Genomic DNA, 19,837 nt, shown 5'->3' with positions numbered 1-19,837 from the left:
TCCTAGTAGTATGAACAAGTCCCCCTATCTTGAAAACAAAAAAACCCACCTTAGTCTCCACTTTTCCCTCTAGCTATTGGTCTGTCTCTCTCCTTTCCTTCATAGTAAAGCATCTTCAGAACGTTGTCTCTGTTCGTTGTTTCACTTTCCCCAATTCCTTCTCTCCCAGATGACTTCTAGCACCGCCTTACCAAGGAAACCACCTTCAGTAATGGCAACAACAGCTCCTGTTCCCAAAGCTGCCCGACCCTTTATTGTCCTTTCCTGACCCTCTAACCATGAGACGCATTTTACTATTCCTTCCTTCCGGAAACTTACCTCTCCCTTGTCTCTTGATAAAGGGTTTTCTCTGCCTTTATATTTCCTTCTAGGTCTGCTATAAGGCTTTTCTCCCCTGCCTGACCCTTATGGTGGTATTCTCTCAGGCTCCTCTCTGCTCTATACCCATCTAATGAGCTCTAGATCCATATCTTTGAACCATAAAGATAAAATCCATATCTTTGAGCCCAACTCTCCAGGTACTCATTCCAGCTGCAATCACCTCAATTTCAATCTTTTCCTTCAAACCTGTTGCTCTTTCCTTATCTGTATCCCAGTGAATGGCACCACAGAAATCTGTGAGTCACCCTTCTTTGCACCCCTCAAAGTCAGCCTCCCTTCTGCATTTCTGCAGTGATTATGGCTGCTTGGCATCTCCTAGATTGCTACAAAAAACAGCCCAGTTCTTCTCCAATCTGCCCAACTCAGAGCTCCAGAATAATCTTTCTTAATTACAAAGATGATCAGTTCACTCCCCTGCTTAAAACTATCCTTGGGTTTAGGATTATGCTCAAATTCCTTAATTTAGTGCCTAAGGCCCTTTATAGTTTGGCTCCTGGCTATTTCTCTGGTCCAGCACCCTCTCCTCCCCATCCCACCCCTACCCACGCATCCTTGCTCCAGCCACCAGGGACTTGTGCTCAGATGGGGCACCAGTTCCTGGTGGCTGCTGATAGGTTGTTTCCCCTGCCTGGAATAGCCTTTTTCTCCTTCTGCCACAACTCCTCTGAAGGCGTCACTCCCAGGGCTCTATCCCAGATGCACCCTTCCTCTTAACAATTTTCTGTGTTCCCATAATGCTCTGTAGATGCCTTTTCAAAATGTGCATTATACTCCATTTCAGTCGATGATTTACAGGTCTGTCTCTCCTCCTTGAGTACCCTCAATGTACATAACAAGTGCCACGAGCATAATAAACACTCAATAGATGTTTGCTGAGTGAATGAAAGATGAATACATGAATGAGGTTTTATTTTATATTATAATACAGATTTTTAATAAAAATATATAAAGTTTCCTAATTTCTCAAACAGGTTAAAGCTTTTATTAATTAGTATTCAACACAGTTTTTATAAAAACAGGTTTGATGCTCTACTATAAGACAATAATGGCCCTTGGGCCTACTGAAGTATAACCTAAAGGGTCTTCACTAGGCTGGGAATTCCCTATTTTTGGAGTTCTTGTGTCTGCTTTCCTTATTATTTATTTACTTTTAGAATTCCTCTTTCTCTTAGGCTAATGGCACTGATATCATTGAATCTCTCTCTCCAGCCCTTACCAGTCACCACTTATGCACAAAGATAATTGTGTAAGAATTGTTTTGTTTTATTTTCACACGGGTAGGTACCAGGAAACAAACCCAGGTCTCTGGCATGGCAGGCGAAAACTCTGCCACTGAACCACCGTTGCCCACCAAAATTGTTTTCATAAAGCAAAAGTGAACCCCTTGGGAGTTCTCTTAAGAGTGAAGTGTACAATACTTGCAGGTACCAGTGTCCCCTCTCCAGAGAAAGCCTGCCTGTCTCAATAAAAGAAGCTCCTTTCTCACTAGTTGTTTGGAGCAAGAGTCAACTCCTACTCAAAGCTGGGTCAATCATATTTTATTCCCCAGGAGTTAGAGGCTGGATTAGTTGCAGGGATTCAAACTGCAGGCCAACATAGACCCATTTTAGGAAAGCTCTGATGGCCACATCTCAAGTGGATGTGAGAAACAAGAAAGCCAGCCTACAGAAAGGAGATTAGAATGAAGTCAATATTCAGAGAGAAGCAGAAAGGAGAGCTAGTGCACCCCTACACAAAGACAGAGAAAAATCAGATTTCATGACTGGCTTTCTGCATCTGCAACTATTTCTGAGAGATCCAGCCTACACTTGTGATCAATGGGTTCCTTCAGAGTTCCAAGTGTCATTTAATCAGCCTCTTTCATAGTGAAGCTGGGTCCACTCCCTTTCTGTTCTTTGCAACTAACACTTAAAATAAGGATAACTGCCATGTATTTGTTGTTTACCATGTTTCAAACCCTGACAAACATCCCTGTGGGGTAGTTTTACAGGAGGAAACCAAGTCTCAGTATGGTAACTTGCCCAAATTCATACATCCAGAACATGGAATCTGGTGTTTGGACCTGGACTGTCTAATTCCTAAGCCATTCTTTAACCACATATCATGTTCTCTTCCATGATTTTGTGATATCCATTTGGGGCCTTGGGCTTCTAGTTGAGTGGCTGATTAGTAAGACGTGTGGGCCCAGGAAAGCTGAAATATATTTTCACATTCAACAGTTCAAGATGTGGAGTCATAAAGACCATATAACTTAACTAGCCCTTCTAATCATATTTTTCAATGCCTTAATTTTACAAAATGAAAATTTCATACATATTATATGTGTTAAGTCAGACACTAGAATTTTTTGCATTGTCATGCCATATGGTCACATCTGCCTATTGCAAAATTATATATTTCCATCAAAACTATTAACTTTGGTGCTTGCTTTGGCGGCACATATACTAAAATTGGAATGATACAGAGAAGATTAGCATGGCCCCTGTGCAAGAATGACATGCAAATTCATGAAGCATTTCATATTTATAAAGAGAAAAAAAACTATTAACTTTGTACTCCTTTTATCAAATTAACCAGGTCATGGTATGTCCATCAGCCCTGAACCTGCACTTCTGAATGCTGTAGCCATCCAACCCCAGGAATGATTTCCTTCAACAATGCTAAGAGGCCTTTTTACATATGGTGAAGAAACTACCTTCTTATTGATTAGAATAAGATTTATCCAGTTAATGTGCCATTGTTCAGAAAATTCCTAGGAAGAAATCTATATCCTTTTCTCCTTGTATTCCCAATTAATTGGGTGTCTTCTCTGTGCAAGGGACTGTGCAAGCACTGTGGGGGGAACAAAGAAGAATAAAAAACAGTTACTTTCCTTAAAGTATTCACAGCCCAGTCCCTGCCTTTCAAGTGATTTGGAAATGGAACTTAAATGCATCAATTATTATGTGACAAAGCATATGCTACCTTTTTCATATATAAGGCTATAAAGAATAGGAAACATTTGGCAGGGGACAAATTACTATATAAAATGTAAAATGCCTCTACAATAAAAAGTTGTGAATTTAGTTATAGCACATATAATTTATTCACTTAAGCCTTTCTAATGTGAACCTTTGCATTTTCATATTTTATTCTAAATTTTTAAGTATTAGCGTGTGTGCAATGAATGCTCAGTAGGTAGAGAGGGCAGCAATACCTCAGTGCTTTGAAATTCCTATAACACCTCTCCCCTGTTTTCTCCAGGGATGGTGTTTTCTTCTCATCCCCTTCTCCATTACAGCTGACCCTGATGATTAAATATCAGTACCAAGCAGCTTTGTAGTATATTCTCCTAGGAGACTCCTTCTATTCATTTCTAGCATAATCTCTTATACTCATTTCTAGGGAATGAAAACCCATCGTGTTGCTTTCAGCCAGGTCCCAGAAGTGAAATAGTGGGGCACATTAATCTGCAGTGACAGCCTAATCCCATTCCTCACCACCTCCCAACAACTCTCAATTTCCTAATTACCTTTCACAGTTTTCCTTTTAAAAGTTTCCTTTCAGCCAGGCCTGCATATTGCCTTTAAGTCTCTTTTTCAAAGAATATTCATTACTAGGGAATTTATGGAGGTAAATTTCCTTTTGCACACTTATTTTTGGTTCCTGTACAAAACATTGAATGCCTGTAAGTACAGAATTTGACTCTTCTTCTTAATAAGTGTCTTCTCAGTGTGCTGCCTGTCTGAAATAAGAAACTTTAGAGTATTGGAACAATATAATCTGTACACATCATAAATAAATATATATATTGATGTACTTATGCTGATGGAATTTGGATATGCCTCCCTTTCTTTCTCCCTTTGACCCCCTCACTCTACTTACTCCCCTATATACATATATATATACACATATATATGTGTGTATATATATATATATACATAAAATCATATTTTCACAACTACAGTGTGTGTGCCCCAAAGCTATTTATGATATACTTAACACAATTAAACTGTGATTTGGTGTTAAAGTCCATTTTTTCCATATGTAATTGATTCTAGTTTTTTTCATATTTTACATGAAAAAGTGGAAGTATGCCTTTATACAAAGTATATTACATGTAAGACAAGTGCCTCTATTAGAAGTGGTTTTATGATCAAATGAGATTGGATAATGCTGCGTATTATATTTCCCTCCTGCAAAATCATGATGCATATGCATATTAATACTTCCAAGGTATCCTGCCATAAAGAAACAGTTAACTTTTTAACCCAGCATTTCCCAAACTTATCTATTTGATCATGAAACTTTTTAAAAATTTTTGTCCATAATGCCATTTGATTTTCCAAAGAGTTAGTATTCTGTAGAATAGTTTTTGGCAAAATTTGTTCTAGTAGATACATTTTCATTCTTGCCTCTTACATCAAGCTTTAATGACTGTAAACTTCACTCTTGATGGTCCTATGAGATCAGCAATGTGTAATGGCCAGTATAGACAGCATTCTCAGTGAGTCTTGGTCTGAGACAGAAAACACAAAGAGATTTTGAGGTTTTAGGAAATCTAACAGAGACCAAATCTAATAATGTAAATAAGGGATCCATATGGATATGGAAGCATTCTTGCTTAGATAATTTTACTCTAGAAAACTCAAAGTAGAGTTAATGCCGTACTCTATTCTATGAATGCTAAGGTGGCACTTTGCATGCATAAAGGTGAGCATTGTTGGAGCGTGGCTAGTCAGATAAAGACCCCAGCACAGTTAAAGAGGGACAGGGTCAATAATGCCTGGTAGGGACCCTGTTGAGAGGTTCATGAAAGGCTTTAGACCCTACCAAGATGCATGCTGCTTCACACTTCTGAGATCCACCCTTCAAACAGACTATTTCCTCTATTCCTATCAGCCGCCAGTAGCCTTTCATTCTGTCTCGGAGACACCCAAATGAAGACCCAAATCAAACCTTGCTTCTTCAGTGGAGATTTCTATGGAACACATGCCACCCCCAGCCAGGTTACTGAGCTTCTCTTCAATCCTTACCACTCTGCCTGTGATCATTTGTTATCCCCTCTATTAGACTGTCAGCATCCTGAGGATAGAGGCTAAATCTTATTTATCTTTGTATTCCACATGCCTAGGATCTAGCATAATAATAGTTAACGATACTTGTTGATTGAATGAATGATGGATGAGTGATGAATGAATTATAATATCTTCCTGCACTTTCATGGCACTAGTCTGATTCACTTGCCAAATCTTTATATTTTCTATGATTGAATCAGTATTGTGTGAAGGTGAAGAGAATACAAGATAAAATTACAGAAGGAAACCAGGAGGCAATCTGATGATCATGATGCTCAACATGACTCTATTTGCCGAAATACTAAATAAAAGAAATGGCCCTGAGAGGTCTTCTAATGAAACACAAGCACTTCAAAAGCCATATGGACGCTGGGGAGAGGGAAAGGGGCAGCATACAAAACAGTGTATTTGCTATAAGGTTATAACTAAGGAATCATCTGGTTGAAGGAGAAAACATCTTACTCGTTCTGAATAGTGAAAATATAATGTGAGTTGGGCTCATCAAGCTGACTTAACTTTAGTTGGGTCCACTAAACTATCATGAATAAAGGAATATATAATATTTTGTTTCTGGACCCTACCTTAAATGTCCCCCTTATTAGGATTCCCACCAGTAAATTAGGTACACTTGAGCATGGCTGTTCAACAGAAACAAACAGCAGGAAGCTGAGCCTATTATACTTATAGTTATGAATGATATAATGATAAGAACCTTAAAAGCTTCAAATCCAGATTTCAATGTAGTACTTACTAGCTGTGTGACCTTGCAAAAGTTTCATAACTTCACTGAGCCTTGGTATCTGCATCTGTAAAATGAGAAAATAGCATCTATTTCATGGCTTTTGTCAGAACTAAATTAAATAATGTATGTAAAGTTATTAAACTGTTGCCTAGTACAGGATAGCTGTTATTAATAACATTATTATAAAATGTCTTAACATACTTATTACTGTCACTCTTCTGAGCTGAACTATAATCTCTAGACATACCACCCCAAGTTTATTAGCCTATTACTTAATAAGCTAATGCCTACCCTGTACTAGACACTTGCTGTGAAATGCACATAAAATATTCTAGAATTTCAATATCCAAAACAAAAGACTACATGGTACCTTTAAAGCATGTATTTTCATAAAAACATGAATATAAGATGAATGCTATGCTAGAAAAATTGTAACTAATATTAACTAGTTATTAAAATTGGCCTAATAAAATTTTATTTGTCAAATGAAATAAAGGCAAGATTTAAAGAAATACATACCTGATTAAAAACTAGAACCCTCCCTATAAACTTATTCATACTAATCCTTGCTGAACCTAACCCTGCTCTTTCTTACAACATGTGGCCAGCTCCGAGTATTTTCAAGGGCTGCAGGTTCTCAGGCCCCTAAAATGATGATGGTCTTGGGCTGCCTCATTCTGGAGATGAAGGGAGTTTTGTGACCAAAGTCTTCGCATTGCCCTTGGACACAGTCTTTGCTCCTCTCACTAGCAGGACGGAATGTGAGCTATCAATTTCCAAGGCTCCTTCAATAAGTAAAAAAGAACACAAGGTAGGGTTCTATCAGTGATAGAATTCTCACCTGCCATGAGGGAGACCTGGTTTCGATTCCCAGTCCATGCACTTCCCAAAAAAACAAACAAACAAGCAAAACAGACAAAACCCAACCAAACAAGCAAGCAAGTCAGCAAATGGTGCTGCAATAACGGGATACTCACATGGAAAAGGAATGTAATGTGACCCTGCCATACAGCATAAAAAAAAAAAAAAAAAAGGAACACAAAGACCTAGATATGTCCTCAACCTGAGTCCCATGATTGCCCTTTTAAATCATGGATTCTCTGGGATCTCTCTCTCTCTGTTTTCTCTTTTTTTTTTATTTTTATTGATACAACATACAAGCATATACATTCTCAACATACAAACATTCCATACATGGTGTACAGTCAATGGCTCACAAAATCTGGGATCTCTCTTGACTCTTAAGGCGCTCTAATTCCTACTCCAAAAAAGAAATTAGAAATGAACATACTTGGACATTTTAAATGAGCACTTCACTGAACTGATATTGTTGAAGAATGGGTTGTCCTACATAAGCAAAATTTACAGATAACTGAAAGTAATCTCTTCAAGTATCAATTAATATTCTATTGATTTAAGATGGAAATATCCGTAAGTGTATTAAGTTTTGATTTGTAATTAACCTAGAGTGCAGTCTGCTACACACCGGGTGCTGTGATAAACACTTTCAAGTATTTTACTGTGTTCTCATAACAGGAAAAGTAGACAGAATTATCTTAATTTTCAAGATGAAGAAACTTGGTCTTAAAAAGATCGAGTAACTGGCACAAACCACTAAATAGATGAAGAGCTGAGGTCTGACTCCAGAAAGCAGGGAGCTTTTTAGAATTCCACACTGAGGTATCAGAAATTGTGCAACGGGAAACTATATTAGACATGGGTCAGCCCTGCATGAAAGTAGATAACATGGGCTCTAAGTAATATTCACAAGGTCTTTTCATGGGGAATCAAATACCTTGGGTATAAGTCAGCTATTCTGGACACTCAGAAGCTTTGTAAGGTTTACTTCTGAAGCCTGACCTACAGATCTACAGGATACTCCCTTCACTAACCTCCCCAGATTTCCAACAGTTTTACAATCTGACTGCCGACAGAGATCTTGTATACAATTTGCTTTTCTTAAAGGGCCCATGCAAGCATTTCTGTAAACCAAGAGAGAGGGCACAGTGGGGTTCAGGTAGAGTCATACAATGGCTTCTTGAAAGACCTGTTAAAGGTACTGCTGTTGGAAAAGCCACATGGCAGGGACAGTTTATGTTCTATTGTCAATATTAATGTCCTATTTGTGACTTTTGAATTGGATTAACAGCATCAAATTTTCAGAGAAACCCATTGCTCTCCTGCTCAAAATGTGTGCAATTTCAACATTACATCCTTTGCAGCAACAATCACAGAAAATCTTTGTTTCCAAGCCTGCCTGTGCCCTTCTTCCATTCTCTGTTCTTCAGACTAGAATTCTGCTGCTATGTGCTGAGGTCAAGATACCAAGTCAGACCTTTCTCTCTGCCCCAAGCCCAGCTTCTTTCTGGTCATCTGTATTAGTCAGAGTTCTCTAGGAAAACAGAACCAACAGAAGTAACATGTAAATATGAGATTTATAAAAATGTCTCATGCAACCATAGGGGTATTAAAGTCCAAAATCTGTAGGGCAGGCTGTGAGCTGGCAGCTCCAATGAAGGTCCTCAATGAACTCCCCAGGAGAGGCTGGCTGGCTGAAACAGAAAGAGAGATTCTCTCTTCTGAATTCTCCTTAAAAGCCTTTGGTTGATTAGATTAAACATCTCTCATTGCAGAAGACATTCTCCTTAGCTGACTGCAGTAATCAACTGTAGATGCAGACGACGTGTTCATTATTTAAGCCCATGAATGTCCTCACAGCAACAGATAGGCCAGTGGTTGTTTCACCAGACAGCTGGGCACCATCACCTGGCCAAACTGACACATGAACCTGACCATCACATAGTACAAAACTAGAGCAGTACTTCCCCAAATGCTAGTCTATGAGGTACCCCTTGATTAAAGCTTCCTGTGGCAGAACAAGTTTTCCTGGTTACTCTGTCATACTCCTAATGCATATAAATTTATATTAAAGATTCTGAAAAGTTGTGTATACTTTATAGCTTAGATTATAATCCTCTTTTTAACATAGCTCATTAATATATCATCAAGAAACATTGGGAAATCTTGTCTTAGGGTTACTCGAACTTTTCCTATTCCTTTGAAAATTACATATAGTCAAAAGTCAAGCTCTGTTGATTGCATTACCTTCCTTTCCATTTCCTTTGCCACCCCCTTAGCTCAGGCCCTGCTTTTCTCCTGAGACCACGGTAATCAATGTATTCTGACTGCTGTCACTGCCTCATAGCAAGTCCATGTTGTTTTTACGTCTTCCTCAGCTGCTCTGCAGTTCTTGGTGCACAGTTCAGATCATAAAACCCCTTTTGCATTCAAAACCTTCATGCTCCCATTACAAACTGAATAGCATCCAAAGACTTTGCCCCTGAAAGCAAAAGCCTTTCTGGCCATGTCAGAAACAGTTTACCATCATATATCCATTGCTTCGGCCAAACAACACAGCTGTCATTCTGGGAAGGCATCCTCTCATTTCCTATCATTTTTTGCCCCTGTCTACAATCCCATCTTTGGAAGAGCTACCTTCTTCATGAAATCTACTCTCATCCCCAAGACCAGAAATTAATTTCCTTTTTCCTCAGAATATCCCCAGCACTGTCACTAGACTTGAAACACTTTCTACAAGTTTATTAATATTTGTATTGTGTGTTATATGCATTCTCTTTCCTTATGATCACATATCTTCCTTACTAATCTGTGAATTTCTTAGAGGTATGGACTGTGACTTACTCATCATTGTATCATCATCTTCAGCATCTAGCCTAACACAGAAGGTTCCCAAAAGATTTACTTAAATGGATGAGCAAACTTGCACAAGCAGTTGCCTTATAATGTGTCTGCCCATGGTCCTTTGCCAAAAGCAGGAAAAGGAGTTTGATCTTAACCGCTGATGTGGGGGAGCAGTTGATAGGTGAAGGGCCCCCGTAACTCACCCTTCTGTCCTTCTACAGGAGCGGCTCTGCCCTGGCCCAACTCTATGGAACCTCTGCTACCTTAGAGCATCACCACTTTAACCATGCCGTGATGATCCTTCAAAGTGAGGTACTGGCCAAAAGTTCTGCTTCTCCCCTTGACAGAAAACCGATAAACTATTTGTTTCCTACCTCTCTTTTCTTTTTAGTGCCGTGGATAGACACAGAGAAGTGGGACAACTTTTTCAAGCCGAACTATTGGGCCTTATCTTGGTGGCTTTTTTTTTTTTTAATTCTTTCAGCTGCCTGGTAAAGGACCTTGTCCAAATTCTTCCTGAGCTTGTCATTTGGGCTTCATCACTGTTTAGGAGACTTCTCCAATTCAATTAATAGAATAGACTACCCATAGCTTGTCACCAAAGCATCTCTTATCTTCCATAAGGGGTACAGGGACCGCTTAAGGGCATGACTTCAACTTGGTTAGTGGCCCAGCTTCCTCATTTTGTGAAACCTAAAGCCATTTTAAAGATGATAGAAGCAGAAACAGGGTGAGAAAGATGTACTTTCTCAATTAACACAATTGAGAAACCTGTAAATGATAATACACTTAAAATTGCTTATGGGATCACTGTGAAAGTAAGAACTACAAACTTAAGACCGGGAGCTAATACCATATGCCTTATTTTTCTTTATGCAGCAGTGCAGGAGTTGGAATTTTATACTCTTAGCTCTCCATGGAGAAAAACAGAAGCCACCAACTGATTCTGGCAGAGGCTTTTAAGTTTAAAATTGCCAGGAAAGGATCTATTTAATTTTCTGCAGGTGTACAGACTTCTTTTTTTTTTTTTTTTTGAGGCCAAGAAGGGATCATCTGTTCCCCATTATTTGTCAGTGCTCTGGCTGTGCCATTAATTATTATTATCATCATCATTAAGGCCCAGCTTCACTGGAATAGCATCATTAAACATGGAGGGTTTTTTCCCAGCCTATCTTGAGAAAGCATGTCTTTTACAATATCGTGGAAGTCTCCGACACTCCGGAGACTTGAATTCAGGCTGGAGAAGGGTAAACCCATTGCCGGTGATTTATTTTCAGGTAGAAATGAAACATGGAGGTTTAGGCTCTCAGTAACCCTGACAGAAATCAGCAAGCTGGTATCTCTGACTCTGGAGTTTTCCTACCAAAGTCTTGTTTTGGCTGAGTGCTGTGGAAGAGAGAAGTAGGGATAGGAACAACTACAGTTCACACCAGCCTTTCTATACTGGTAAATGTGATGGGTTTATATCTTCAACCTCAGAAATCCCACCTTTGTATAGTAAGGATTATTATCAAGATGTTAAGGTTTCCTTTGAAGGTAATTTGTTTCCTCAGGGACCTTGTGGAGTAAAAACTTCATTAATGCAAACCAAAAATGTATGTTCAGACAAACAAAAGGCATTGACTGTCCTTTACTGTGGGGTTCTCTGAAGAACAAAGAATAATAATAATGGAGCCATCCACTGAGCACCTGTGTGTGCCAGGCGCTGCCCTTGTGCTTCACCCACATCCCCTCCTGTTCTGCCCATCAGAAAGGCAGGACTGCCACTGTCATCACTCCCTTTTCCAAATAAGACCTAGGCACAGAGAGGTTAAATGACTTGATGAAGTTCACACAGCCGGCCGATTGCCCAGATCCCTCTGCCTCCACATTTGGTTCTCTTTCCATCCATACCACATGCACTGCTGCTCTAAACAAAAAGTAGAAAGAGTATTTCAGGGAGACATAAATTTCTTTCAGGGACCATTTGCATATAAGCCATACACTAATTTTTTTTAATTGAAGCTGGCTATCTTTGTCACTCTGTTAGTTGTAAACTGTGCTAGTTACTATATGCCCTTTAAAAGTAGTAAAATGCACTCCACAAAATAACTCAAATTCAGACTAGCTTTCTCCACGATTAGTCCACATTAGTTGTTACTGTAACTTGCTCCTAATGGCTCTATTTCTTCCTCTGGGAGATGCTGGCATGTGGTCAGATGCAGGGACTATTTTCCCATAGTTTCCCCCTATTTCTTCCTAGGACCCAGAACAGTGTGCCCATGTTTGATTCATGTAGCAAGGCTCAGGCAACCTAACCAGGCCAGAATGATGGTGCGGTATTCCTTTAGTTAGTTGTCTTCTTCCTGATGGCTGAATTAAGGGTCTGGAAGCATTCATTTGAAAATTATTATTAATATTGGGCCCAGTCCCAAGTGGAACCAATATACTTTGCTTCTTAAGGAGAGACAGGTTCACCCAGTGAGATAAATTAACTCAAGGAGCAGATTATCACTTGGTGCTTGGTAAGAGGTAATTTACTAATTGATATTCTGCATCCCTGAAAGAATTAATTTACCTCTCATTAGAGAAGAGTTCACTCTCAAGCAGTCATTCCCCACACCTCCCTCTCCACCATCTTCCAGCTCTCAATGCTACGTTTAAACCGGTCCAGTTCCCAGGCCACAAGGAGTTCATATTTCACACTGAGAAAACTCAATAAATGAAAAGTCCTGACTTCCAAAGCAAATTAAGTGAAATGTTGGTCACTTTACAGAAGGATTTTTCACATTACTAAAACCAAATAATGGAGCTGCCAAGTGCAGCTATAGTGAATTATGATGAATGGAAGAGTGCTTTGATATGGAGATATATGTGTGTTTGCGAGTTTTCATAGGTAAAATTCATCTTTTGAGCCATACTGTGCCAAGAATGATGCTTCTCTATCCTAGCCATTCAGTACCTACTACACGGATCATTCAGGCACACCTTGACATTTTAATGAGAGCTTCTCAACTTTCGCACTATTGACATTTTGGACCAGAAAATTATTTGCTTCAGGGCCCATCCTGTGCATTGCAGTATGTCTGGCCACATCGCTGGCCTCTAGCCCTTAGATGCCAGTAGGCCCCAGCCCCACCCGGAGACATACTATGTGTCACATTGCCAAATATCCCTTGAGGGGCAAAATCACTCCCAATTGAGAACCATTGGTCAAATGGGTTGTTTTTTCTCTTTCTTGAAGTCATTTGTTCCCATTGCAAGGATTTCCAAAATTCCAGCTTACATTTTTACTAGTGAAGCCAGTGTTTGTTTTAGGATCAGAAGGATTCCCAAATACTCTTCCTCTTTTTTCCACTCAGTAATTCCTTAAGGTAAGTAATTCCTTAAGGCAGTCAGAAGGAGTCGCTGGCACAAACATATCTAGGGTAATATAAGTGCAAACATTTTCAGAATTTACCCTTCAAGACTGAATACTGAGAGCCCCTCCATGGTTAGAGGGACCCTGGCCCTACCACCTCAGGGGCCTGGCATGCCAGGGTCCCGGGCAGATGGGGCCACGGACCCCATACGGCCACTTAGGGGGTTCACCCTCTCTCCTGCACCAAAGACGGAGCCACAGGACACTGAACTAAAGGAAATCTGTTACGTTACCTCTGAGGAAGTTTACAAACACCCTTGGGGGCAACCCTGAGGCTCCCAGAGCTGCATGTGCTCCCCCTTGTGACCCGCCCCATTGCCCCCATCTCCCACCTGCACCCACCTAATGCCTACTCACCCCACCCCCCTCCATGCCCAATCCCAACCTCCCATGTCCAGCCCCCACCAAACCCCCCACATACTTCCTCCTTCTGCCCTTGAGCTGGGTTCAGCCTCTGGGAGGGACCTGCATGGTTTTCCTTGTCCTGCCTCTGCAGTGTCCCCCAGGAGCTAAGACTTTTGACCCTTTAAGTATTAACCTGTATGGATTTTGCAAATAAAATGGGTTTGGAGAGAAAAAAAAAAGATTAAATGCTGAATAAAGTGCCACTTGGTAGAACTCCTCAAAAATGATTGCACTTCTCCCTTTGCTAGATTTGCCAGGGTATCGGTTTGGATTTCTATCAAAATGCCATTATGCTTTTTGCAAAAAAAAATGTTTTTTAATGCAGGAAAAATATATAATCGATTGTTGTCTTTTGTGACTTTTCACTTTTTCATTACAGGGTCACAACATCTTTGCTAATTTGTCCTCCAAGGAATATAGTGACCTTATGCAGCTTTTGAAGCAGTCAATATTGGCAACAGATCTCACGCTGTACTTTGAGTAGGTATTGGCATTTCAACTATTTGACAAATGGATATCTGAAGTTCTATCCTGTCATTAATTTTCAGGCCCATATTGGGGTTTGCCTTTACTGTAGCACTGATGTCAGTGTGCAAATGAGCTAAACTTTTTTGTTGTTGTTCTTGTTTCCCTCATCTAAATGGACTTTATTCATACTTTAAGGTGATTCCTATAAGCCAAAGGAGTCAGGGCTATAATCACCAGATTCATAGCTTTCATCTATTTTATGAGCCTTGTTTGGGAATCTTGACTCTGACTAGTGACTGGCTAAGATTTATATTCTACATTATTATTTCTGGTCAGAGCTATAGTGGCCTTAAAGATGATGATGATGAAAAATATTTGTTGCTAGATGACTGATTAGAAATCCAAGCCTTCATTCCTTCCTATCCTCTATCTCTCTTTCTCAGATGAGCTGGCTATTGTTTTTCCAAAGTTCAGGCCTCCATCTGAGCTGGAAATCCTATCCCTCCCATTCCCTCTGGAACCTGTTCCATCTAGTATCCCTGCTTTGACAGCCTGGCAATTTTTTCCTCCACTGATATATAGTTCTTGCCTATCTTAAAAAGCAAACAATTCCCCTCTCTGAAAAAAATTATTTCATTTGACCCCGTGGAGATCACCTGCTTTTTAGTTTACCTTTCTTTTACTGCCTACCTCTTTTAATAAATAGAGCATATTAGTACCTCAATTTTCCTAACACCCATTTGCACATTGAAGAGTAGCTGCAACCTTCATATTCCTCCAAAAGTGTGCTCTCAAAGGTCACCAGAGACTTATTTGCCCCCAAATTCAGTGTCCTTTACTCATTTCTGATACAGCGTCTTCAACGTATCTGAAGGTTTACTAACTTTCATTGCCAGTTTCTACACTCTTTGCTTCTAAAACATCCAGCCGCCTTCCTCTCTACTTTGGATTCTTTGCACATTCTTTTCTTCTTGCTCCTAGATATGAGTCCATGAACCTGTGTTCTTCTTTCTCATTTAAATTCCTTTAATTCAGTTTCACCTTCCAACTCTATATAGAAGGTTTTCAAATTCTAGACCTTGATCTCCAACTTCCATTTCAAAAATTTTGAATGGCGCCATTGTTTTCACAGCAAGCTGTAAACTGGTTTGGTCTACAAGACCTTGTATAATCTGCCCCCACCTTTTTTCTTCATTCTTATCTTCCGCTTCTCCCCTACATGATTTTCTACTTCAACCCACCTGGTCCACATTACCCTCTGAAAACACTCTCTGCAGTCTTGGGCATATGCCTCCAATTATATCATTGTTCCTGCATGGATTCCTGTCCCTTCACTTCCCCTTCAGGCTGAACTAACGATCCTATAAGGTTCGGCTCTTTCCCACCTTTTCTAGGAAACCTCTTGTTTCCACTTGTGAAGCTTTGCTGCATTTTGTAACCATATTACTTTGAATTCTGTTCTGAAACAAAGGAAAGAAAACCCAAAGTAACAGTGCCATACTGTTCTATCACATGAAAGAAGTATGGAGATAAGCAATCCGGGGCTGGTAGAGTGGCTTCACTAAGTCATCAGTGTCCCAGGCTCCTTCTCTCTTGTTGTTTCTACCTTCAGCACATGGTTTCCACCTGTTAGTCCAACATAGCTACTCAAGCTGCTCCCATATTGCCCATATTCCAGCCAGCAGGAAGAAAGAAGGGACAAAAAAAGGTGGCTCAAAGTGTGATGCAAGTTATCTTTTAAGACGATTTTCTGGAAGCTGCCATATAATACTACCCATGCATTTCATTATCAGAGTCAGTCACTTGGCCATACCTGGCTTCAAGAAAGGTTGGGAAAAGAAGTCTTACTCTGCATGGTCAGGTGCCCAGCTAAAACTCAGGGACTCTTTAACTAAGGATGAAAAGAGGAGGTGGGGTTGGGGGTAGGCAAATGGCAGTCTTTGTCACAGGTATTTGTTGCTGGATTCTGATGAATGGGTTATTACATGGAATAATGGAAGGAGTCAAGTCTTTGGAGTCATATTGGTCTGGATTAAAGTTTCCTCCTGGCCTACTGGTTAAACCTAGTGGATTGAGCCCAAGTGTTTATATCCTTTCTTTCCTGAAACTCTATTAAAAATGATATTAAGTAAACTTAAAAGAAATAAAAGCCTAAATCTATAAAGAGAAAGAGAGAGGGCACACAGCAACTAACAGGAAATGGAAAATGGAAGTCAGACTGACAAATGGTAACTGACCTACCAGAGTAGAAGTGAAAAGCAAAGCATGGACCTAAGGAGAACAACTCCGAGAAGCAAGCCAGTTTGCCCCGCAGAAGCTTGCTTGAGATTTAGAGACAAAAGGTTCCATGAAAAGTGAAGGTGACACTCAGAGCTGAAGACAAGGAGATACTAAAATATCAGTTTACAGAGCAGGCAGAGTCCACGAAGCTCTCCAGCAGCATAACCAGGTAATGTCCTTTCCTCTAGTGCTTGAGAAGGCCAGAGGTTTATTCTCAGGAGAAATGAAATACAGGGCTCTGAGCTGAGGAGTCTATAGAGCAAGAATGAGCTAATGAGCTCTGAAGAGAGGATTAAGTGAAATAGAACGTGTCTCTGGACTGGAAACCCATCGCCCGGGTTCCAGTCACCCAGAAGCTAGGAGTCTACAAGTCCCATACCCAAGGTTGTCAGATTTAGCAAGCAGAACATATGAGACCCCGTTAAATGTGAAATCCATATAAACAATGAATATTTTTTGGTACAAGAATGTCTTGTACAATATTTGCTTACACTATACTAAAAAGTATTTGTTGTTTATCTGAATGTAAAAGCCTCCTATATTTTATCTAGCAATTTCACCCTACCCCACCCACACCCAGCTTTTTAATGACTTACCATTAACATAGACAAGGAAGAATCACAGAATATTTTATGAAAGCCTCCAATATGAAAGCAGAGGCCAAAACAAATGTGTGGGAGATGAGAACAGAATTTGGAAGAAGCAGGGGGGAAAAGAAAATAAACATTAATCATACCCTCAAAGAGCTAAGATATCACATCCATGAAATAGGAGCAGAATGCTTTTAAAAAGAATAATAAGAACTACCATAGAAGGAGAATGAGCCCTTAGAAATTAAGGCCAAAATGAAAAATCCAATGAAAGCATTGGGAAATACAGACAATGAAGAAAAGGCAGCATGATGGAAAGCACTGCTATATTTAATTATATGCCTTTTAGGACAATGGGATTTGGTAACTATGTGCATGTGTTACTTTCATAAATATAAATTTTAATTAATTTTTAAAATCAAAATCCTAGCTCTGCCACTAACTAGCTCTGTGTCATTAGACAAATTATTTACTCCTCTGAGCCTCTCTTCCTAGTGTGTAAAATGGAGATAACAATACTAAGTTGCAGCATTATGGTGAAGATCAGCAGTAGTTTATATAAAGTGCTTAATACAGTGTCTGAAATAAAGAACCAGTGTGCATGGAAGCTATTTTTATTAACAATGTTTTTCAAAGTTGTGTAAATACATTCAATATTTATATGTGTATGTTTTTAACACTCAAACTAGATTATAAAGCCAACAACTCTTTGTTGAATTGTTTTATAAATGTTGACATCTACAAACTCATTTGCTATAGGGCCTATTTATGTTACATGTTTTGGGGTTCTAAAGTTTTGCTTAACTATCATAATCTTCCATCTTTTTCTGGATTGACGCTCCTTGATTTGGGATCCATGAAAAGCCTATATCCTTTTAATGTTTTTACCTCCTGTGTCTGACACTGCAGGATTTTGTTATTTTTCTCAAAATAGAAGCCAAGTTTCCAAGTAACTTTTAAGGGGAAAAAAAAAAATCTCAACACTTGGGAGTCCATTTATCAAGGTCTGTTAGGGCTGTGACGAATTACTGAGTGACTGCTGGAATGCAGTCAAGGAAGTTGGTTGGAACTCGTTTTCTCATTACCCTGTTCTTATCTTAATGCTGCAGCCCCTGCTAATGTTTGCTGGTTTCCAAAGAAGCTGGCTTAATTTTTTTGTTGTTGTTGTCAGTTATTGTTTTTTGAGGTTCTGAATAGCTGCTCATTCTCTAATCTAGACCTTCAGGAGGCTGATTCACTTGTCTGTCTAAAGTTGCATTACAGTGCAGCCTGCTGTATGTTAGCCAAAACAATCCCCAGGGTTAATGAGGGGGAAACCAGCTACCACAAACTGTCGCACAGATGCTTTTTATTTCACAAATGAACAATTGTGGAACCAGAAGGGATCTCAGAAATTGTGTAATCTAATTCATCTCCTTCATTTTACAGATCAGACACTGAGCTCCAAAAATTAGTGTGGCTTGGATCACACAAATGCCACTAACTAGTGGCAAAACTGGAACCCACAAGTCCTCATTCAGGGCTCTTTCCACAATCACCGTATTCCCTCACTACTGGAAGAATAAAGAAATAGTTTTCATTTAGATCTGGGATGCATTACATGGCAAGATTTACCTTTCTGAATATACCTTCATTGTTTTAATATGAAAACCAGCCTGATTTTTCCATGCCCTCTGCCAAAGCAGTGACAGAGACTACTGGGCATGCAGACAGTTTAGTTTTGGAAGTGACATCAAGAACAAGGTATGGAGGGCTGGGACAGTAAAACAAGGAAGGAAGGAAAGCCACTGTGAGGGTGCTTTCCGTAGTTGGTCACCACTCTAGGCAACCAGGCTTGATCCTGCAGGATCTTCTCAGAAGGTCCTGTGTTGCACCTTGGAATTGTCCATCAGTCCCCATATTTCATTGCTAAGGGTTGCCCCACGGGGTAACTCCTATGTACTTCCAGGTTGTGCATGCCTAAAGGCTGAGGATTCCTCAGTCATCCTTCTCCTACACGTGGAATCAGAGAAGCTCCAGAGCAAAAAGTAAGCGATAAACAGAGAAGCTGGGGGGGGGGGGGGGGGGCTTGTAGCAGCAATGGCTGAACGTGGGCCAAGAGGCAGTTCCATACAACTAGTTTCCAGAAGTCTGCTAGTAGCATTGGTTCTTCTGCCCTGAGTACTCAAGTCATGATAGAATTGAGATAAACCAAAAAAGAAAGTTCACTGCTTCCCTCTCCTAGAAATGAGAACGGTCCCCCTAAAACCTGCCACGTTGGGCATGGAGTACACCCAGGCCTTGTGCGGAGGAGTTTATAACTCATTCCTAGGGACGAGGTTTACTGTTATGCTCCAAAAGGGGGAAAGGGTAGCTTTAAGGAAATGTGGAAACCCTTTAAAACAACCACAAAAGGAACTTATAAGTTTAATTTGTAATGGCTTTGAGTGTCCTTGGAATTCTATGCTACAAAATGGCATATGAGAACAGAATTCACAAAATTAAAAAAGTAAATGATCCAGTGTGAATTTCTAGGCTTTGCAACATCGGTCTGGGGGCTAATTATTAATGATTTTCCAACTCCCTAAAAACATTTTCCAGTTACTACTGAGTGATTTTCTGAATTGATTTCTGTGCCTATCTATAAGCCCTGCAATGAATAAGACTTTGATAATTAAAGAGTAACTTCACCATCTCTAGCAGGAAATAGAAATACCCTATTCAGTAATCACTCGTGTGACTCTCCAAGAGCCACTCATTTAATCTCTCTTTGCCTCAGTTTCCCTGTCAGCAACATGGGGACAGGCATATCACCCACAGCAATCTCCTACGT

The 19,837-nt window shown here is 39.9% G+C and overlaps 1 protein-coding gene and 1 non-coding gene across 2 annotated transcripts in view; both read left to right on the top strand.

Annotated features, from left to right (window-relative positions):
- PDE11A (phosphodiesterase 11A) overlaps window positions 1-19,837 on the top strand; it is a 480,527-nt gene that overhangs the window by 390,741 nt on the left and 69,949 nt on the right. The window contains exons 16-17 of the mRNA XM_077151782.1: window positions 10,104-10,194; window positions 14,067-14,167. Coding sequence (XP_077007897.1) covers window positions 10,104-10,194; window positions 14,067-14,167 — 192 coding nt within the window. The remainder of the gene's footprint in view (window positions 1-10,103; window positions 10,195-14,066; window positions 14,168-19,837) is intronic.
- On the top strand, window positions 2,802-2,908 carry LOC143678401 (U6 spliceosomal RNA). Its single transcript, XR_013173213.1, has one exon. It is a non-coding gene; the product is annotated as a U6 spliceosomal RNA (small nuclear RNA).

Source organism: Tamandua tetradactyla, chromosome 3, assembly GCF_023851605.1.
Source record: "Tamandua tetradactyla isolate mTamTet1 chromosome 3, mTamTet1.pri, whole genome shotgun sequence".
In the NCBI taxonomy this organism is placed as follows: Eukaryota; Metazoa; Chordata; class Mammalia; order Pilosa; family Myrmecophagidae; genus Tamandua; species Tamandua tetradactyla.
Note: the sequence above shows the minus strand (reverse complement) of the source record. Positions and strands in the feature narration are given on the sequence as shown.